Source organism: Salvelinus alpinus, chromosome 5 (assembly GCF_045679555.1).
Source record: "Salvelinus alpinus chromosome 5, SLU_Salpinus.1, whole genome shotgun sequence".
Taxonomy (NCBI): Eukaryota; Metazoa; Chordata; class Actinopteri; order Salmoniformes; family Salmonidae; genus Salvelinus; species Salvelinus alpinus.
The window spans coordinates 11167722-11191096 of record NC_092090.1 but is presented as its reverse complement, the minus strand read 5'-3'; the positions used below and the strand labels follow the sequence as shown (position 1 = coordinate 11191096).

At 50.2% G+C, this 23375-nt stretch overlaps 1 protein-coding gene across 2 annotated transcripts in view; it reads left to right on the top strand.

Annotated features, from left to right (window-relative positions):
- Positions 1 to 3983: 3983 nt before the first annotated feature.
- The window catches only part of pde8a (phosphodiesterase 8A), a 151231-nt gene continuing 131839 nt past the window's right edge, over positions 3984 to 23375 (top strand). For both annotated transcript variants that reach the window (XM_071400566.1, XM_071400565.1), the window contains exon 1: positions 3984 to 4332. In XM_071400566.1, coding sequence (XP_071256667.1) covers positions 4204 to 4332 — 129 coding nt within the window. In that variant the 5' untranslated portion in view covers positions 3984 to 4203. The remainder of the gene's footprint in view (positions 4333 to 23375) is intronic.

Genomic DNA, 23375 nt, shown 5'->3' with positions numbered 1-23375 from the left:
ATGTTTTGTACACTCAGTGTATAGGGAATAGGGTGCCATTTGAGACGACATCAACAAGCCCAAATAACACAATGATCGTTTTCAGTTGAACGATAGAATGAGATCATGTTCATCTTTACCATCTATAATGTAACATGTAAAATGTACTCGTTTTTTATGAACAGGAACAGTCAGTCCTGTATTACTAATAGTTTGATTCACAAAGCAACTCAGACTGTCACGCCCTGACCATAGTTTACTTTGTATGTTTCTATGTTTTGTTTGGTCAGGGTGTGATCTGAGTGGGCATTCTATGTTGTATGTCTGGTTTGTCTATTTCTATGTGTTTGGCCTGATATGGTTCTCAATTAGAGACAGGTGTTTTGCGTTGTCTCTGATTGGGAACCATATTTAGGTAGCCTGTTTTGTATTGTGGGTTGTGGGTTATTGTCTATGTGTTAGTTGCTTGTGTCTGCACTATTATATATAGCGTCACGTTCGTTTTGTTGTTTGTATTAGTTTGGTTAAGTGTTCTTCTTAATTAAATAGAAGAATGTATTCACTTCACGCTGCGCCTTGGTCCTCCTCTCTTCCTCCATACGACGAACGTGGGAGTGGTGATCTAGAATCAGTTTTGCCTTTATTATCATAATGAATACGATTATATGGACAGCGGGAACCTGATCCTAGATCAGCCCTCCTCCTACCAGTAGGCCTCTATTCTACTGATCAGCTGCTAGTCAGAACCTTGATCAGTACAGGATGTGTACCAGCAGGCCTTTATTCTACTGATCAGCTGCTAGTCAGGACCTTGATCAGTACAGGGTGTGTACCAGCAGGCCTTTATTCTACTGATCAGCTGCTAGTCAGAACCTTGATCAGTACAGGGTATGTACCAGCAGGCCTTTATTATTCTACTGTAGAATAGAATAGATACTTTATTGCCAATTGCTGGAAATTGTTAATTTTGCTGTCAGGGTAAACTATCTCACATTTTTGTTATTTGTTATTTAATTAGGATCCCCCATTAGCAAGGCCGGATTACCGAACGGGCACGCAGGGTTGGGGGCACCCTGGAGGTCGCCCCCCCCCCCCCAGATAGCATACTATGAACACATCGGTTGGGGGCCCCCTGGAGGTCGCCCCCACCCCAGATAGCATACTATGAACACATCTGTTGGGGGCACCCTGGTGGTCGCCCCCCCCCCCCCCAGATAGCATACTATGAACACATCGGTTGGGGGCACCCTGGAGGTCGCCCCCCCCCCCCCAGGGGCAGAGATACATACATTTAAAATAAGAATATAGAAAAAAAAATAAAAAAATCCTGTTTTGACATCTGTGCTCTCTATACAGGAAACTCTTTGATGAAGGTGTAGCATACCCTAGTCATACCCTAGTCGTACCCTAGTCGTACCCTAGTCATACCCTAGTCGTACCCTAGTCGTACCCTAGTCTGACCCTAGTCGTACCCTAGTCGTACCCTAGTCGTACCCTAGTCATACCCTAGTCGTACCCTAGTCATACCCTAGTCGTACCCTAGTCATACCCTAGTCATACCCTGGTCGTACCCTAGTCGTACCCTAGTCGTACCCTAGTCGTACCCTAGTACAGTGGTATTCAAAGTGGGGGTCGAGACCCTAGGTGAGTCGCGTGGGAATTGCAGTGGGGATTGCCAAACTATATAAAAACATACATTTGTATTTTTTTCAATTTTTTTTCAAGATTTCATATTATTGTATGGGACAATAATACAAAATGTTTTTGAAAAATATAATTTGAAAGATATAATTTTATTGAGTAATTTTGATAAGAGAGATGAAAATGTAAAGAACTGAAGGTTATTAGTTGATGTACAGATTTGAAAGTGGGTTGTTTTTTTTTGCAGAACGAATGTCAGAAGGTTACTTCAGTTGACTTTTTAAAAGGACATTCTACTCAAAAATGCAGGAAAGTTAAATTTTTTACAACCAAATCTAAAAAAAATAATAAAAAAAAGTAAATGACACGTTATAGAAGGGTCCAGACACCTTTTTTTTGTGATATCACTTGTTATTTTTTTTATTTTTATTTTTATTTTCAACTTCCTCGTCCTTGATCTGCAGTATGGGGCCCTGAAAAACATTAACAAAGGCTCCAGAAACACCCAAATATGTCCTTTTAGAAACACTCTCTGTATAGTGATGCAGGTCTTTAGATGTTGTACACGTGACACTGTCATTCTGAACTTCATGCGCAAGGTTATAATAACGTATGTGTGAATCGAGCCGTTTCCCTTACTCAGCTGTGCAGGCCGGGTGAGTCTGTATAGTATACAGGCTAGCTAAGTTTAATATTAGCAATGTTAGCAAGCTTATCAAGCTAGCTAAAATCTTAATGGTTGAAGAATTGTTATGACTTCAAAAGCACTTGAACACAATCATGTCAGACTTATCACTTCCCAGTGTCCTATTTCTCACGAGCACGTGAAGCCAGCAACAGTGTACCAGAGACAAATACCATAAAATTACCATAAAACATTTGAAATATATCCCAATTTGTTATATATTTATTGGTTGAAGCTTAGAGGTAGGCCTAAACAAGACTATTTAACAGTAGGTAGGCTATAACCCATTTTATAATACATTATTTTTGCATTATTTGTTATTGAACAAGAAAGCAATATTAATATTGATTATGTATGCAGTTGATTATTTAGAAAAATTGACAAATGAATGAAAACGTATGATGTAAAATTGATTTAATCACTGATTTAATCACTGATCATAGAGTAAATGACAACAGAACAGGCAGTGTCCACAAGAGCTCCTACAGCTTTAAAAAGAAATACAGGCATACACACCTGTACATTTTCACCCCGAACATATTCTCATCCGGTTTGGAGTTCGGCTCAGAACCCATCCGAATAGAGGCTGTGTGTGAACGTTCTCTGGTCCATTTCAAAGTTCCCTCTGAGCGCTGGATCCGCCCAGCTGGCTGGAGACGCGCTCTGATTAGCCCGTTGAGGCTCATTTGCATTGACGTCAGTAAAGGCTGTAGGTCAATCCTTGCGGCAGCTTTTATTGGACGTGCTGCTGTCAAGCAGTGCCGAAGAATTGGAAGGGCAAACGCTAGAAAGGCAGAGAAAAATACTTAAATAATTCACCATTATGTAGCGAATTTCTGTATTTTGCGTTTATAAAGAACAATCACCTACCTTCCTTTTTGAAAACCGAAACTTGGGGACGCGCAGCGGTCTGTTTTTTATGCGATTGGTCTGATCCAGAGGAGGTACCTCTTCAACAGATCATTTGACAGCACTCTTCATATTTTTTTCAGAAAGAGGAAAAAATTGCAACTCATTTTTACCCAGTTTTCTATCTCTGTCGGGTCGTCTTCAAGCTGACAGTGGATGTCTGAATGAAGATTCTACCAAAAGATTTCTGTTTCGCCTAATTGGTATTTTTTGGCAGATAAATGGCATGTTTTGTCGGACTAAATTGCATTTTGTTGCAAGGGGGAGTCTTGAGATTGGAGCGACAGTCGAGGGGAGCACCATGCAGTGTGAATATTGTAGCCTGTTGATGATGGAGTGTATGAGGCTGGAACAAACTGTCGTGAGAACCGGATTGTGGCCAATGTCTTGAAATGAAGTGGCTAACCAGATAGTCAAAGAAGAACAGTAGTCCAATGGAATTGGATGGTTTTGGATGGGGAGGACGGTTTCAGCAGAAGGCTTTTTGGACGAACATGGATACAACTTTTGCTTGAATTCAACCAGAAGACTGACGTTTACTTGAAAAGAGTAAAGTTTAAAAAAAATACATACATTCAGAGAGAGAGAGCAAATGATGTACGAATCAGAGGCGGGGAAGCCGTGTCATGAAGGATACATTGGCTCTGGAATAGAACCATAGAACAGCGGCGTTCTAATAACGGGATTCGTGTTAGCAAGAATAAAACGGCGCGTGTAGAAAATCTCTCGAAATTGCTTAATGTAAAAAAAAAAAAAAAAAATCGGAGAGAGGAAATCTGTTTCCTGGTTAGGGGGGGTGGGTGGGTGGGGGGAACATATATTATTCATGCTTAGTGTTAGGGAAACTGGAGAGAACGTTTAGCATTGCGATTTATAAAGAGGGAGAAAAAGACCTCCAGAAGATATCAGTGGAGAGATACCGAATGACAGTCGTCCAGGTATTGGTAAAGCACTTGAGCTAGAGGGATTGGCTGAAGTGGGGCTGAAGCATGGGCTGTGCTTCAAGCATTCATATCTCCGATAGGGTGGTCTATCAAAGTGGAAAGGAATCAGACGATTCCCAGCAGACCAATACCACTCCTGCCCCAGGACTTCTGATCAAACCCAACACTGTCAAGGTGAGACACACACAGGCCACTCTTCTTGGAGAAGACACACACACACACACACACACACACACACACACACACACACACACACACACACACACACACACACACACACACACACACACACACACACACACACACACACACACACACACACACACACACACACACACACACACACACACAGTCTCTCCTTATGTGTTAAGGAGATACTTCCTTCTACAGTACCATCCAATGTATTTCTGATTCAGCGATGTGAGGATGTTGAAATGGGTGCTGTATGGCATAATATGATCATCAAACCTTGTCATGTGCAGTATCCACCTCCTTTTCTGCCTTCCTTTCGGAGAAGTGGATTAGGCGTCAGTCAAATGTATGACCTCGGTGACCCACGCCCCCTCCCTCCACACAGCGCAGGTCGTGGGGTCATACAGAGAGTATTGTTCAGTCTTCCATAACACTATATAGACCGTAAGGCCTAGCCAGGCAGGCAGCATGGAGGACATACATCTCCTACCACGTCACAGTTTCCCCGGCTATTTTCTCTCATGAATAGATGGCATTTGTTTACAGCTTGTGGTTATTTCATATCCAGCCAACTCTGTGTGTGTGGGAGTAGTTGAAATTCAATCTAACAAGCAGTACAGCATTTTTACAGTTGCATACTGACACATATTGGCCTACAGTATTTTAAACGGGTAATGTTTTTCAAATAAAATAGCAGAATGTTATTTGAACCCTGTAAAAAATAACAGGTGGACTCCTGTCATGTAGAAGCCCTACACTTCCAGTATGATGATGACGTGTGTGTGTGTGTGTGCGTGCGCTTGGCAGTACTGTAGTTGATGATAAAGTGTTTGTGTGTGTGTGTGCATAGTGCTTGGCAGTACTGTAGTTGTGTAAATGAAGATACAGTGAACATTACCACGGCCGTTGTTTGATTGAATATTCCCTGTAATCATAATTGGACCGTCATCTTCATTCACATTAATGCATGTGGACATGGCCGTTGGGGCTGTAGTGTAGAATGTATTCACTCTGACGTTCGTGTTATTTACTACACGTCCAGGATGGTAAAGCCACGTCATCGGTCTGTTGGGTCATAAACCAACAAACAGAGACATGTCATCTAATGTGGTCCTGATTTGAAATCTATCGGGACTTTTCTGCCCACACACAGTTTGATCTGGACATAGAGTACATCCAACTCACAATGTTGATACAGACATGTCATCTAATGTGATAAAAATCACATGACTTTAATCACATCACAATGTCATCTTTTATCTAGGATATAGTACAGTAGGTAGGCCTGTCTTGCAACACCAACCACAGCTGGTGTAGAGGCAGTATGTAGACCTGTCCAACCACAGCAGGTGTAGAGACAGTATGTAGACCTGTCCAACCACAGCAGGTGTAGAGGCAGTATGTAGGCCTGTCCAACCACAGCAGGTGTAGAGGCAGTATGTAGGCTTGTCCAACCACAGTATGTGTAGAGGCAGTATGTAGACCTGTCCAACCACAGCAGGTGTAGAGGCAGTAGGTAGGCCTGTCCAACCACAGCAGGTATAGAGGCAGTATGTAGGCCTGTCCAACCACAGCAGGTGTAGAGGCAGTATGTAGACCTGTCCAACCACAGTATATGTAGAGGCAGTATGTAGACCTGTCCAACCACAGTATATGTAGAGGCAGTATGTAGACCTGTCCAACCACAGTATATGTAGAGGCAGTATGTAGACCTGTCCAACCACAGTATATGTAGAGGCAGTATGTAGACCTGTCCAACCACAGTATATGTAGAGGCAGTATGTAGGCCTTGGTACTGGGCCGTACGTAGGGAGGCCTGACCTGGTACTGGGCCGTACGTAGAGAGGCCTGACCTGGTACTGGGCCGTACGTAGGGAGCCCTGACCTGGTACTGGGCCGTACGTAGGGAGGCCTGACCTGGTACTGGGCCGTACGTAGGGAGCCCTGACCTGGTACTGGGCCGTACGTAGGGAGCCCTGACCTGGTACTGGGCCGTACGTAGGGAGGCCTGACCTGGTACTGGGCCGTACGTAGGGAGGCCTGACCTGGTACTGGGACGTACGTAGGGAGGCCTGACCTGGTACTGGGACGTACGTAGGGAGGCCTGACCTGGTACTGGGCCGTACGTAGAGAGGCCTGACCTGGTACTGGGCCGTACGTAGGGAGGCCTGACCTGGTACTGGGCCGTACGTAGGGAGGCCTGACCTGGTACTGGGACGTACGTAGGGAGGCCTGACCTGGTACTGTGCCGTACGTAGGGAGGCCTGACCTGGTACTGGGCCGTAGGTAGGGAGGCCTGACCTGGTACTGGGCCGTACGTAGGGAGCCCTGACCTGGTACTGGGCCGTACGTAGGGAGGCCTGACCTGGTACTGGGACGTACGTAGGGAGGCCTGACCTGGTACTGGGACGTACGTAGGGAGGCCTGACCTGGTACTGGGACGTACGTAGGGAGGCCTGACCTGGTACTGGGACGTACGTAGTACGGGGGACACAACCACAGCAGACGTACAGACAGTTTTAACACCAGAGAATAATGGCATTGATTCATATTTAATTATTTTATTTAACTAGGCAAGGCAGTTAAGAACTAATTCTTATTCTCACGTTAATTTACAATGACGGCCTACATCGGCCAAACCCGGACGTCGCTGGGCCATTTCAAGCGGTCCCATGTGCTGTGCAAATGAACACACCAGTGGAGGCTGCTGAGGGGAGGACGGCTCATAATAATGGCTGGAACGGAGAGAATGGAAACCATGTGTTTGATGTATTTGATACCATTCCACTGATTCCGCTCCAGTCATTACCACGAGCCTGTCCTCCCTGATTAAGGTGCCACCAACCTCCTGTGGGACACAGTGTGCTACTTTATAAATCATCTTTGTGATTATTCAGAGGACCTGAAGTGCACCATGTCCCAGGCACGCCTCTCCCTGCCTCTCTAGCCCTCCTACCCTTGCCTGGGTCCTGTTCATTAGTGCGCACCGTAGCTAAACGCGTTGCAACTGAACGGAAAATGAAGTGTTTCATTGGAAAACTTCAGGTAGGTCCGTCCTTCCCTGATTCAGTCTGTTGTCTTGGTGACTAGTGAAGAAGACCCTGGTCATCAGACCAGACGGCCGAACCACCCCAGTCAGGCCAGACGGCCGAACCACCCCAGTCAGACCAGACGGCAGGCAGAACCACCCCAGTCAGGCCAGACGGCAGGCAGAACCACCCCAGTCAGACCAGACGGCAGACAGAACCACCCCAGTCAGGCCAGACGGCAGGCAGAACCACCCCAGTCAGACCAGACGGCAGACAGAACCACCCCAGTCAGGCCAGACGGCAGACAGAACCACCCCAGTCAGGCCAGACGGCAGACAGAACCACCCCAGTCAGGCCAGACGGCAGACAGAACCACCCCAGTCAGGCCAGACGGCAGACAGAACCACCCCAGTCAGGCCAGACGGCAGACAGAACCACCCCAGTCAGGCCAGACGGCAGACAGAACCACCCCAGTCAGGCCAGACGGCAGACAGAACCACCCCAGTCAGGCCAGACGGCAGACAGAACCACCCCAGTCAGGCCAGACGGCAGACAGAACCACCCCAGTCAGGCCTGACGGCAGACAGAACCACCCCAGTCAGGCCAGACGGCAGACAGAACCACCCCAGTCAGGCCAGACGGCAGACAGAACCACCCCAGTCAGGCCAGACGGCCGAACCTGTACGTATCAAGGTTTCAGAGGAGGAGTGCTGATCTAGGATCAGGCTTCAGAGGAGGAGTGCTGATCTAGGATCAGGCTTCAGAGGAGGAGTGCTGATCTAGGATCAGGCTTCAGAGGAGGAGTGCTGATCTAGGATCAGGTTTCAGAGGAGGAGTGCTGATCTAGGATCAGGTTTCAGAGGAGGGGTGCTGATCAGGTTTCAGAAGAGGAGTGCTGATCTAGGATCAGGTTTCAGAGGAGGGGTGCTGATCAGGTTTCAGAGGAGGAGTGCTGATCTAGGATCAGGTTTCAGAGGAGGAGTGCTGATGTTGAATCAGTTTAGCCTTTTAGATCACAATGAAAGAGAACCTGGACAGAACTGATCCTAGATCAGCACATCTAGTCCAATAGGATTGATACATACAGTCCTAGAGCCCTTTAGGCCCTGTTTAAAATGAGTTCACTATGTAGTGAATAGGATGCTATGTGATAGGCAGACGGAGATGTGATGTCATATGGGCCCTGGTCAAAAGTTGTGCAGTAGAGCAGTGTTTTTCACATCCAGTCCTCCAGTACCCCCCCAACAGCCCTCCTCCAGTACCCCGCCAACAGCCCTCCTCCAGTACCCCCCAACAGCCCACCTCCAGTACTCCAGTACCCCCCCAGCCCTCCTCCAGTCCTCCAGTACCCCCCCCCCCCCCCCAACAGCCCTCCTCCAGTACCCCCCAACAGCCCTCCTCCAGTCCTCCAGTACTCCAGTACCCCCCCCCAACAGCCCTCCTCCAGTACCCCCAACAGCCCTCCTCCAGTCCTCCAGTCCCCCCAACAGCCCTCCTCCAGTCCTCCAGTACCCCCCCAACAGCCCTCCTCCAGTGCCCCCCCAACAGCCCTCCTCCAGTCCTCCAGTACCCCCCCCCCAACAGCCCTCCTCCAGTCTCCAGTACCCCCCCAACAGCCCTCCTCCAGTACCCCCCCAACAGCCCTCCTCCAGTACCCCCCCAACAGCCCTCCTCCAGTACCCCCCCAACAGCCCTCCTCCAGTACCCCCCCAACAGCCCCCCTCCAGTCCTCCAGTACCCCCCAACAGCCCTCCTCCAGTACCCCCCCAACAGCCTCACCTCCAGTCCTCCAGTACCCCCCAACAGCCCTCCTCCAGTCCTCCAGTACCCCCCAACAGCCCTCCTCCAGTACCCCCCCCAACAGCCCTCCTCCAGTCCTCCAGTACCCCCCCCCAACAGCCTTCCTCCAGTACCCCCCCCAACAGCCCTCCTCCAGTCCCCAGTCCCCCAACAGCCCTCCTCCAGTACCCCTCCAACAGCCGCTCCTCCAGTACCCCCCCAACAGCCCTCCTCCAGTACCCCCCCCAACAGCCCACCTCCAGTACCCCCCCAACAGCCCTCCTCCAGTACCCCCCCCAACAGCCCACCTCCAGTCCTCCAGTACCCCCCAACAGCCCACCTCCAGTACTCCAGTACCCCCCAACAGCCCTCCTCCAGTACCCCCCCAACAGCCCACCTCCAGTCCTCCAGTACCCCCCAACAGCCCACCTCCAGTCCTCCAGTACCCCCCAACAGCCCACCTCCAGTCCTCCAGTACCCCCCCAACAGCCCACCTCCAGTCCTCCAGTACCCCCCAACAGCCCACCTCCAGTCCTCCAGTACCCCCCAACAGCCCACCTCCAGTCCTCCAGTACCCCCCCAACAGCCCACCTCCAGTCCTCCAGTACCCCCCAACAGCCCACCTCCAGTCCTCCAGTACCCCCCCAACAGCCCACCTCCAGTGCCCACCTCCAGTCCTCCAGTACCCCCCAACAGCCCACCTCCAGTCCTCCAGTACCCCCCCAACAGCCCACCTCCAGTCCTCCAGTACCCCCCAACAGCCCACCTCCAGTCTGTAACCCATATCTGTAACCTTCCATCTGTCATCTGTAGAGTAGGCCCACCACAGTCCATATGATATCTGTAACCTTCCATCTGTCATCTGTAGAGTCAGGCCCACCACAGTCCAGCCCACCTCCAGTGCCCCCCCCAACAGCCCACCTCCAGTGCCCCCCCAACAGCCCTCCTCCAGTGCCCCCCCAACAGCCCACCTCCAGTGCCCCCCCAACAGCCCTCCTCCAGTACCCCCCAACAGCCCTCCTCCAGTGCCCCCCCAACAGCCCTCCTCCAGTGCCCCCCCAACAGCCCTCCTCCAGTGCCCCCCCAACAGCCCTCCTCCAGTGCCCCCCCAACAGCCCACCTCCAGTACTCCAGTACCCCCCCCCCCAACAGCCCTCCTCCAGTACTGGAGTTGGGCTGTTGGGGGTACTGGAGTTGGGCTGTTGGGGGGGCACTGGAGGAGGGCTGTTGGGGGGGCACTGGAGGAGGGCTGTTGGGGGTACTGGAGGAGGGCTGTTGGGGGGTACTGGAGTTGGGGAAACACTAGAGAATAGTATGTCATTTAAGCCGTAGTCAGAGATGTCCATGTCTGCCTGCTGTTTCAGATGGATGTTGTCTATATTAATCTGTTCTGGAACTGCTGTACTGGCCCCTACTGTTGTCTGCTGCGTTATCAGTCCGGCTTCTTCACCACACACACAGACAGACAGACAGACAGACAGACAGACAGACAGACAGACAGACAGACAGACAGACAGACAGACAGACAGACAGACAGACAGACAGACAGACAGACAGACAGACAGACAGACAGACAGACAGACCCTCAGACAGACTGACCCTCAGACAGACTGACCCTCAGACAGACTGACCCTCAGACCCTCAGACCCTCAGACCCTCAGACCCTCAGACCCTCAGACCCTCAGACAGACTGACCCTCAGACCCTCAGACCCTCAGACAGACTGACCCTCAGACCGTCAGACCCTCAGACCCTCAGACCCTCAGACCCTCAGACCCTCAGACCCTCAGACCCTCAGACAGACCGACCCTCAGACCCTCAGACCCTCAGACAGACTGACCCTCAGACCCTCAGACCCTCAGACCCTCAGACCCTCAGACAGACTGACCCTCAGACCCTCAGACCCTCAGACAGACTGACCCTCAGACCCTCAGACCCTCAGACCCTCAGACCCTCAGACAGACTGACCCTCAGACCCTCAGACCCTCAGACCCTCAGACCCTCAGACAGACAGACCCTCAGACCCTCAGACCCTCAGACCCTCAGACAGACTGACCCTCAGACCCTCAGACCCTCAGACAGACAGACTGACCCTCAGACAGACAGACTGACCCTCAGACAGACAGACTGACCCTCAGACAGACAGACTGACCCTCAGACAGACAGACTGACCCTCAGACAGACAGACTGACCCTCAGACAGACAGACTGACCCTCAGACAGACAGACTGACCCTCAGACAGACAGACTGACCCTCAGACAGACAGACTGACCCTCAGACAGACAGACTGACCCTCAGACCCTCAGACCCTCAGACCCTCAGACAGACAGACTGACCCTCAGACAGACAGACTGACCCTCAGACAGACAGACTGACCCTCAGACAGACAGACTGACCCTCAGACAGACAGACTGACCCTCAGACAGACAGACTGACCCTCAGACAGACAGACTGACCCTCAGACAGACAGACTGACCCTCAGACAGACAGACTGACCCTCAGACAGACAGACTGACCCTCAGACAGACAGACTGACCCTCAGACAGACAGACTGACCCTCAGACAGACAGACAGACTGACCCTCAGACAGACAGACAGACTGACCCTCAGACTGACCCTCAGACAGACTGACCCTCAGACTGACAGACAGACTGACCCTCAGACTGACCCTCAGACAGACTGACCCTCAGACTGACCCTCAGACAGACAGACAGACTGACCCTCAGACAGACAGACAGACTGACCCTCAGACAGACAGACAGACTGACCCTCAGACTGACCCTCAGACAGACTGACCCTCAGACTGACCCTCAGACAGACTGACCCTCAGACTGACCCTCAGACAGACTGACCCTCAGACTGACCCTCAGACAGACTGACCCTCAGACTGACCCTCAGACAGACAGACAGACAGACTGACACTTACTTACTTACTTACTTACTTACTTACTTACTTACTTACTTACTTACTTACTTTGATTTGTTTATTTATTAGGAACCCTGCAAATAGAACGTAGGCCAGAGTAGTATCATACCAAAGTTAACTACGTGGCTAATTTCCATCTGTAGCCTTCCATCTGTAGAGTAGGCCCACCACAGTCCATATGATATCTGTAACCTTCCATCTGTCATCTGTAGAGTAGGCCCACCACAGTCCATATGATATCTGTAACCTTCCATCTGTCATCTGTAGAGTAGGCCCACCACAGTCCATATGATATCTGTAACCTTCCATCTGTCATCTGTAGAGTAGGCCCACCACAGTCCATATGATATCTGTAACCTTCCATCTGTCATCTGTAGAGTAGGCCCACCACAGTCCATATGATATCTGTAACCTTCCATCTGTCATCTGTAGAGTAGGCCCACCACAGTCCATATGATATCTGTAACCTTCCATCTGTGACGTCCACGGAGACGGTCCCTGTGACGTCCACGGAGACGGTCCCTGTGACGTCCACGGAGACGGTCCCTGTGACGTCCACGGAGACGGTCCCTGTGGCGTCCACGGAGACGGTCCCTGTGACGTCCACGGAGACGGACCCTGTGACGTCCACGGAGACGGTCCCTGTGACGTCCACGGAGACGGTCCCTGTGGCGTCCACGGAGACGGTCCCTGTGACGTCCACGGAGACGGTCCCTGTGGCGTCCACGGTGACGGTCCCTGTGACGTCCACGGTGACGGTCCCTGTGGCGTCCACGGAGACGGACCCTGTGGCGTCCACGGAGACGGACCCTGTGGCGTCCACGGAGACGGACCCTGTGGCGTCCACGGAGACGGACCCTGTGGCGTCCACGGTGACGGTCCCTGTGACGTCCACGGAGACGGACCCTGTGGCGTCCACGGAGACGGTCCCTGTGACGTCCACGGAGACGGACCCTGTGGCGTCCACGGAGACGGTCCCTGTGACGTCCACGGAGACGGACCCTGTGGCGTCCACGGTGACGGTCCCTGTGACGTCCACGGAGACGGTCCCTGTGACGTCCACGGAGACGGTCCCTGTGACGTCCACGGAGACGGTCCCTGTGACGTCCACGGAGACGGTCCCTGTGACGTCCAGGCGTATTCTTGCATTACGCAGCCGTTATAATATTAAAGGGATTTTTGCAGTTTTAATCCTCTTTTCTACGTACCCAGATTCAGATTAACTCATGGATACTCATGGAAGTTGAAGGTAGTTTCTGGAGCCATTGCTAACTAGTGTTAGCACAATGACTGGAAGTCTACAGGAACAGCTAGCATGCTAGCTTTAAAAAAATATATATATATATTGTGGAAATGTCGTACTAAACTGTGGGGTTTTCCCTGTACACTTCTGACTGCTCCTAGGAACTTGTGTTTTGAAGAAGCAGGGTGCACAGGGCTCACAGGCGACAAACACCGTGCACTAAGCGTGATCACGTAGTTAACAATGAATGTATTGATCTGTACAGTATCAAGTGCCTTTAGCCTAAGGTAGGACTCGTCCCCAACATGAAAGGCTTGTAGGTTTTCTGTAGGCACAGTCATGAGTCGGGTCTAGAGTGTTTCCTGCAGGTCTCACATGGTCAGGAGGGAGAAACTCCGGGGGGGCCCCTGTAGACATTGTGACTTGTGAGCAGCTGACAGAGAAACTTGTTAGGCTATGTTGTGGCCTAGGAGCATAAACTCCTGTCATGGGATTAGCCCTACATGGCACCCTATGTAGTGCACTACTTTTAACCAGAGCACTATGGGGCCTTGTCAAAAGTAGTGCACTAAATGGGGAATATGGTGCCTGTTGGGACACGGATATGGTTCGAACCCGCTGAAGTAAATGATAAGCACTATAGCCCTGAATCCTGTTGTGGTTCTCAGTATGTGCCAGGCCTCTCCTTTTTCCCTTTAAAGGCCCACTCCTGAATTTAAAAAAACAACCAACAACAACAAAAAGCAGCCCCGCCACTTGGCTAGCTGTAAAGCTGGGTGATGATCAGCGATTCTAGGTCTATATCCTGTCCAGTTGTACAGTGTAGGTCTCTCTCTCTCTTTCCTTGAAGCCTACAATAGAGCTGCTCTATCAGGGCTCAAAACTGCGACCCCTTGACTTGACAGTGCAACATCAATGGGTTTTATTTGTTGCTAGGGTGCCAGTGCAAAAATAATGTTGGTCATGTTTTTGGTCTCTGGTTCACATTTTTGCTTTTTTTTTTATTATCAAGATTTATTCCAACAGCAATGGGTATGCAAACCAGGTATTCAACGAGTTTGGTCCGAAGTCCTGTTTGAATCTTTGAATTACGCAATTCATTCATCATGCACTGTTGTGTGAAGATTGTTAAAGGCTTTCCCCCCAAAAAATCTGCCCAAGTAAATATTGACTCCAAAGTAGGTCTACAGTCCATTCAGAAAGTATTCAAAACCTTTTGACTTTTTCCATATTTTGTTACTTCACATCCTTATTCTAAAATGGATTAAAAACAAATATTCTCATCAATCTACACACTACCCCGTAATAACAAAGTGGAAACAGTTTAAAAAATAAATGTGTTCAAATTTATAAAAACAGAAATACCTTAATTACATAAGTTTAGTCACATTGTTTCTGACACCTTTACCAGAACCCCACAGTTCTTACCTTTCTAACAGTACTACGCGTGTGTTTGTAGGACTTCGTTTTGAAACTGAAATGTACTTTGTGAGGATAATATACAATATTTTGCATCATTTAGTAAATGACACCAGAGAGGGTCAGAGTTTAACAGAGCAAGTACACCGTCCAATTTTGTATTGTATTTTTGTTTGTTCCCAGACCTCAAATGTAGTCTCCTGATGTGGTTTAAGCATTGTTGTGGACTAGAAAATATGGATGTTTAAAAAAACAATTTTTTAGTAAAAACCTGAAAATAGTAACTCAGAAACCGGGGGAAAATAAAACCGTGAAAACGGATTTTGCCAATAGATTAAAGTGATTTTATAGGGCCCTACACCTTCAGTGACTGTTCAAAATCACTGACAATAACACCCTTTTTGAGAAGTTTTTTTTTCTCCATTCAATCAAACAATGTAAATATGATATTGTCAAGTTAAATTGTAATTATTTGTTTTATGAAGGGTACGTCATTATAGTCTACTTGCTCAGCCTACAAATTAAAGATGGCAACATGTAAATGTTGAGTGCATCATCCTCTTTCCACTTCCAAATGTCCCTGAATGTCAAGCCCTGTAAAGGAATGCTAATTTAAAAGATCGGTAGTCATTTATTAGTCTGCCTCTGGATGGAATCCAGGCACATTATGAGACACAAGTTAGGTCATTATTGGTGTGACCAGATCATACTGGTGTCATCAACTGAAAAAGTTGGTCTAGTCTAGAGACCTGACTAGAGTCCACATCTTCATAGTCAGTCTTGAAGTCTACAATAGACCTCCTCTATAGTCCATAGATTATAGTCAGCTGTAACTGTAAATAGTAAAACAAGGCTTTGCGTGAACCCTGAATAGAGAACCTGAATGGGGAAGTCTCTTCCGGACACGGTAGACTCCTCCTCCTCATCACTCTATAGATGTAATATAGAGAGACAGCATGTCAACCTGGAGGCCCTGCATGACCCCAATACATTCATGAACGACACCATGTCCGGGCCACTAGATTTTTGTCCAACTGTATCAACCGGTCCAGGTGAGGGGGGGGGGGGAGTTGTACCGTGGTGTGTTTCATATGCAGCCACGGAGTGGTGGCCCCCATAGGCTGTTCACTGTGCTTTGATGAATGAACAGCAAGCTTGACTAGTTCAGAAAAGGTGTCTGACTGAATAAAAGTCCATGTCATATGGCCTTGCCATTCATAAATCATACCAGGTAGTTATACGTACATGGTATTGCATCCGGACAATTAAATTAAACATCTCCTCCTTGTATGTTTGATATAAAGTCCATCAGAACATCCCAGACAGGGACGTTGAGTGACTCGTCGGTAGCCTACCGAATCCCATCGGCAAGAGAGCTGTTCATTCGGCTCCCTAATTTGCATACTGGTAGTTGTTTTTTGGGGCGATTTATCTGCAGATAAATGATGAAAGCATTTGAGGAAGAAGGTGAATCCTCCTCACTGCAGTCGGCAGGCTAGTGGAGTGAGAGCCTCACTCTGGGTCCAAAATATGATCAAAGAAAACAGATTGAATTGTTTTAAATGTACTGATATGGTATCGTCAAAGATATTGATTTTATAGGTCTATTGATTTTAATCAAAGTGTCCACAATGGAGTAGTGAACTGTTGCTTTGTGTGTAGTAAAGCCCATGTTAAACACCTGCTTCAATCATACCTGTATTCCAGATAGCTGAGAGAAAGGCCTCTTAAAGGAAGCTTGAAGCCTGTGGAGGTCAGCAGACTCTTACTGTATTCGTTTAAAGGTCCATTCTGTCAAATGTTTGTCCCCCCCTATGTTTTATATATTATTGTACAACAGCTGATGAAACTAACACTGTAAACACACAAACAATGGATCAGTGTTATTACCAGATAATTGCTGGTTGAAAATATAATATAACCCGAGGCCATCAAAACAGAGTTTGTCTGCAACAACCAATCAGAACACCAGCCCAGTTTGTCTGCAACAACCAATCAGAACACCAGCCCAGTTTGTCTGCAACAACCAATCAGAACAGCAGCCCAGCTCAGGGGATCTTTACTGGCTACTTGTTCTATTTGGCCGGCTACCCTGTGTGCCTGTGGAAAACAGTGATTAGTGACGGTCGTTCAGAGACGTTAGCAGAGCTGTACAGATGTCAGAGAGTTGGTTTGAAGTCTCTCCTCTGGCACCACAACCACTACCTTATTACACTATGACCATATCAAGAACACCAATTACACAAGGTGTGTGTGTGTGTGTGTGTGTGTGTGTGTGTGTGTGTGTGTGTGTGTGTGTGTGTGTGTGTGTGTGTGTGTGTGTGTGTGTGTGTGTGTGTGTGTGTGTGTGTGTGTGTGTGTGTGTGTGTGTGTGTGTGTGTGTGTGTGTGTGTGTGTGTGTGTGTGTGTGTGTGTGTGTGGTTTATAATATAAAAACACACAGCTAGCTCCAACAGGCTACAAATCTGTTAAATCGTCTTCTGATTAGGGCTCGGAATGGCCATGGACCTCACAAACCCAGCTGTACTGTGCTGGCCTGGTACTTCTCACCAAACCCAGCTGTACTGTGCTGGTCTGGTACTTCTCACCAAACCCAGCTGTACTGTACTGGCCTGGTACTTCTCACCAAACCCAGCTGTACTGTTCTAGCCTGGTACTTCTCACCAAACCCAGCTGTGCTGGTCTGGTACTTCTCACCAAACCCAGCTGTACTGTTCTAGCCTGGTACTTCTCACAAACCCAGCTGTACTGTACTGGCCTGGTACTTCTCACCAAACCCAGCTGTACTGTTCTAGCCTGGTACTTCTCACCAAACCCAGCTGTACTGTGCTGGCCTGGTACTTCTCACCAAACCCAGCTGTACTGTTCTAGCCTGGTACTTCTCACCAAACCCAGCTGTACTGTTCTAGCCTGGTACTTCTCACCAAACCCAGCTGTACTGTGCTGGCCTGGTACTTCTCACCAAACCCAGCTGTACTGTGCTGGCCTGGTACTTCTCACCAAACCCAGCTGTACTGTGCTGGCCTGGTACTTCTCACCAAACCCAGCTGTACTGTGCTGGTCTGGTACTTCTCACCAAACCCAGCTGTACTGTGCTGGCCTGGTACTTCTCACCAAACCCAGCTGTACTGTTCTAGCCTGGTACTTCTCACCAAACCCAGCTGTACTGTGCTGGCCTGGTACTTCTCACCAAACCCAGCTGTACTGTGCTGGCCTGGTACTTCTCACCAAACCCAGCTGTACTGTTCTAGCCTGGTACTTCTCACCAAACCCAGCTGTACTGTTCTAGCCTGGTACTTCTCACCAAACCCAGCTGTACTGTTCTAGCCTGGTACTTCTCACCAAACCCAGCTATACTGTGCTGGCCTGGTACTTCTCACCAAACCCAGCTGTACTGTTCTAGCCTGGTACTTCTCACCAAACCCAGCTGTACTGTGCTGGCCTGGTACTTCTCACCAAACCCAGCTGTACTGTTCTAGCCTGGTACTTCTCACCAAACCCAGCTGTACTGTGCTGGCCTGGTACTTCTCACCAAACCCAGCTGTACTGTGCTGGCCTGGTACTTCTCACCAAACCCAGCTGTTCTGGTCTGGTACTTCTCACAAACCCAGCTGTACTGTTCTGGTCTGGTACTTCTCACCAAACCCAGCTGTACTGTGCTGGCCTGGTACTTCTCACCAAACCCAGCTGTACTGTTCTGGCCTGGTACTTCTCACAAACCCAGCTGTACTGTTCTAGCCTGGTACTTCTCACCAACCCAGCTGTACTGTTCTAGCCTGGTACTTCTCACAAACCCAGCTGTACTGTTCTAGCCTGGTACTTCTCACAAACCCAGCTGTACTGTTCTGGTCTGGTACTTCTCACCAAACGCAGCTGTACTGTGCTGGTCTGGTACTTCTCACCAAACCCAGCTATACTGTGCTGGCCTGGTACTTCTCACCAAACCCAGCTGTACTGTGCTGGCCTGGTACTTCTCACCAAACCCAGCTGTACTGTTCTAGCCTGGTACTTCTCACCAAACCCAGCTGTACTGTTCTAGCCTGCTACTTCTCACCAAACCCAGCTGTACTGTTCTAGCCTGGTACTTCTCACCAAACCCAGCTGTACTGTTCTAGCCTGGTACTTCTCACCAAACCCAGCTGTACTGTGCTGGTCTGGTACTTCTCACCAAACCCAGCGGTACTGTGCTGGCCTGGTACTTCTCACCAAACCCAGCTGTACTGTGCTGGCCTGGTACTTCTCACCAAACCCAGCTGTACTGTGCTGGCCTGGTACTTCTCACCAAACCCAGCTGTACTGTGCTGGTCTGGTACTTCTCACCAAACCCAGCTGTACTGTGCTGGCCTGGTACTTCTCACCAAACCCAGCTGTACTGTGCTGGCCTCGTTCCCCTCCACTGTATTGGCTGGAATCCTGCTGGATGGGACGATGTGAAAAGAAAACATCCGACCCAGTTCAGTACGGTTTAGGTTGGCCTTAGTGTGTGTTACTGTGTGTGTCTGTGTTGTAGGTTGTGGGAGTGTGTACAGTTGAAGTGGGAAGTTTACATAGAAAAAAAGGTTGGAGTCATTATAACTCGTTTTTCAACCACTCCACAAATTTCTTGTTAACAAACTATAGTTTTGGCAAGTCGGTTAGGACATCTACTTTGTGCATGACACAAGTAATTTTTCCAACAATTGTTTACAGACAGATTATTTCATTTATAATTCACTGTATCACAATTCCAGTGGGTCAGAAGTTTACATACACTAAGTTGACTGTGCCTTTTTAAACAGCTTGGAAAATTCCTCAAAATGATGTCATGGCTTTAGAAGCTTCTGATAGGCTAATTGACATAATTTGAGTCAATTGGAGGTGTGTACCTGTGGATGTATGTCAAGGCCTACCTTCAAACTCAGTGCCTCTTTGCATGGGAAAATCAAAAGAAATCAGCCAAGACCTCCAACCTGACTCAGTTACACCAGCTCTGTCAGGAGGAATGGGCCAAAATTCACCCAACTTATTGTGGGAAGCTTGTGGAAGGCTACCCAAAACGTTTGGCCCAAATTAAACAATTTTAAAGGCAATGCTACCAAATACTAATTGAGTGTATGTAAACTTCTGACCCACTGGGAATGTGATTTAAATAAAAGCTGAAATAAATCATTCTCTCTACTATTATTCTGACATTTCACATTCTTAAAATAATTCTGATCCTGACTGACCTAAGACAGGGAATTTTTACTAGGATTAAATGTCAGGGCTTGTGAAAAACTGAGTTTAAATGTATTTGGCTGAGGTGTATGTAAACTACCGACCTCAACTGTATATGTCTTATAGGTTCTGTGTGTGTGTGTGTGTATTATAGGTTGTGTGTGTGTGTGTCAAGGGCAGTCTACCATCTGGGCTGGTCTGCCTGTGATAAGGCTCAAGTACAAGGTCTAGTGATAGTTGTCTTAGTCCGGGAACAGGGCGCTGGTGCATTCCTGCCTCTACACATCAGGCATAAATGGGGCAGACAGCGGGGTTCCAGGCAGACAGCAGGGTTCCAGGCAGACAGCAGACAGCGGGGTTCCAGGCAGACAGCAGGGTTCCAGGCAGACAGCAGACAGCGGGGTTCCAGGCAGACAGCAGGGTTCCAGGCAGACAGCAGACAGCAGGGTTCCAGACAGACAGCAGGGTTCCAGGCAGACAGCAGACAGCAGGGTTCCAGACAGACAGCAGGGTTCCAGGCAGGCAGGCAGGCAGGCAGACAGACAGCGGGGTTCCAGGCAGACAGCAGAGTTCCAGGCAGACAGCAGACAGCGGGGTTCCAGGCAGACAGCAGGGTTCCAGGCAGACAGCAGACAGCAGGGTTCCAGACAGACAGCAGGGTTCCAGGCAGGCAGGCAGGCAGGCAGACAGACAGCGGGGTTCCAGGCAGACAGCAGGGTTCCAGGCAGACAGCAGACAGCGGGGTTCCAGGCAGACAGCAGGGTTCCAGACAGACAGCAGGGTTCCAGACAGACAGCAGGGTTCCAGGCAGACAGCAGGGTTCCAGGCAGGCAGGCAGACAGCAGGGTTCCAGGCAGGCAGCAGGGTTCCAGGCAGGCAGACAGCAGGGTGACAGGCAGGCAGGCAGGCAGCAGGGTTCCAGGCAGGCAGGCAGACAGCAGGGTTTCAGACAGACAGCAGGGTTCCAGGCAGGCAGGTAGGCAGACAGCAGAGTTCCAGGCAGGCAGGCAGACAGCAAGGTTCCAGACAGACAGCAGGGTTCCAGACAGACAGCAGGGTTCCAGACAGGCAGCAGGGTTCCAGGCAGGCAGGTAGACAGCAGGGTTCCAGTTAGGCAGAAGAGTTCAAGACAGCAGGCAGACAGCAGGCTTGCAGGCAGACAGCAGGCTTGCAGGGAGGCAGCAGGATGACAGGCAGGCAGGTAGGCAGACAGCAGAGTTCCAGGCAAGCAGAAGGGTTCAAGACGAGAGGGTTCCAGGCAGGCTTGCAGGCAGGCAGACAGCAGGCTTGCAGGCAGGAAGGGTTCCAGGCAGACAGACAGCAGGGTTACAGGCAGGGTTCCAGGCAGACACATAGCCAGGCAGGCGGACGGACGGACGGGCGGGCGGGCGGGCAGACGGACGGGCGGGCAGACTTGCAGGGTTACAGGCGGGCGGGCAGACTTGCAGGGTTACAGGCGGGCGGGCAGACTTGCAGGGTGGCAGACAACAGGGTTCCAGACAGCAGGGTTCCGGGCAGACGGGCAGCAGGGTTCCAGGCAGGCAGATAGACAAACAGGCAGGCAGACAGACAGGCAGGCAGGCAGGCTTCCAAACAGCAGGGGTGCAGAGAGGCAGGCAGGCAGGCAGGCAAACAGCAGGGTTCCAGGCAGTCAGATAGGCAGGCAGGCTGCAGGGTGACAGGGTGACGGGCAGGCAGGGTTCCAGGCATGTTTCCAGGCAGGTTTCAGGCAGGCAGGGTTTCAGGGAGGCAGACAGACAGCAGGGAGGCAGACAGACAGCAGGGAGGCAGACAGACAGCAGGGAGGCAGACAGACAGCAGGGAGGCAGACAGACAGCAGGGAGGCAGACACAGGCAGTCAAGCAGAGTTGCAGGCAGGCAGGCAGACAGCAGTGTGACAGGCAGGCAGACAGCAGTGTGACAGGCAGGCAGACAGCAGGGTGACAGGCAGGCAGACAGCAGGGTGACAGGCAGGTTTCCAGGCCCAGCAGGCAGGTTTCCAGGCCCAGCAGGCAGGTTTCCAGGCCCAGCAGGCAGGTTTCCAGGCCCAGCAGGCAGGCAGGTTTCCAGGCAGGTTACCAGGCAGGCGGGCGGCAGGTTACCAGGCAGGCGGGCGGCAGGTTACCAGGCAGACAGTCAAACAGGGTCTGCGTTCCCAAATGGCACCCTATTCCCTAGTTCACTACTTTTAACCAGAGATCTATGGGTCCTGGTCTGCAGTAGTGCCCTACATAAGGAATAGGGTTCCATTTGGGATGGATATAGTGTTTATCACACAGATAGTTTATCTAGCCTTGGTCTGCAGGTCCACTGTCCCGATAGCAGATGCCTTTAGACACAGACCTGGGATCAGTTTATATTCCTTATCAACATTAAATCCTTATTAGGGTGGGCATGGAGGGTAGAGAGAGGACAGTTTTGGGGGGGACACTGTTTGTAGCTTTTATAGGCCCTGCCTAGCCGGTCAGTTGTGTGTGTGTGTGTGTGTGTGTGTGTGTGTGTGTGTGTGTGTGTGTGTGTGTGTGTGTGTGTGTGTGTGTGTGTGTGTGTGTGTGTGTGTGTGTGTGTGTGTGTGTGTGTGTGTGTGTGTGTGTGTGTGTGTGTGTGTGTGTGTAAATTGAAAGCCTGTGTGTGTGTAAATTGAAAGCCTGTGTGTGTGTAAATTGAAAGCCTGTGTGTGTGTAAATTGAAAGCCATTGGGCAGTTTATTCCAGAGGAGGACAAAGCCTTGGCATGGTGAGGAATGAATACACTGTGCTGAGAGAAGGGGACTTCTACTAACTCCTCATGCCAGCAGCAGACCACCCTGCATCCCACTGCTGGCTTCCCTCTGAAGCTAACCAGGGTTGGTCCTGGATGGGAGACCACCCTGCATCCCACTGCTGGCTTCCCTCTGAAGCTAACCAGGGTTGGTCCTGGTCGGTCCCTGGATGGGAGACCACCCTGCATCCCACTGCTGGCTTCCCTCTGAAGCTAACCAGGGTTGGTCCTGGATGGGAGACCACCCTGCATCCCACTGCTGGCTTCCCTCTGAAGCTAACCAGGGTTGGTCCTGGTCGGTCCCTGGATGGGAGACCACCCTGCATCCCACTGCTGGCTTGCCTCTGAAGCTAACCAGGGTTGGTCCTGGTCGGTCCCTGGATGGGAGACCACCCTGCATCCCACTGCTGGCTTGCCTCTGAAGCTAACCAGGGTTGGTCCTGGTCGGTCCCTGGATGGGAGACCACCCTGCATCCCACTGCTGGCTTGCCTCTGAAGCTAACCAGGGTTGGTCCTGGTCGGTCCCTAGATGGGAGACCACCCTGCATCCCACTGCTGGCTTCCCTCTGAAGCTAACCAGGGTTGGTCCTGGTCGGTCCCTGGATGGGAGACCACCCTGCATCCCACTGCTGGCTTGCCTCTGAAGCTAACCAGGGTTGGTCCTGGTCGGTCCC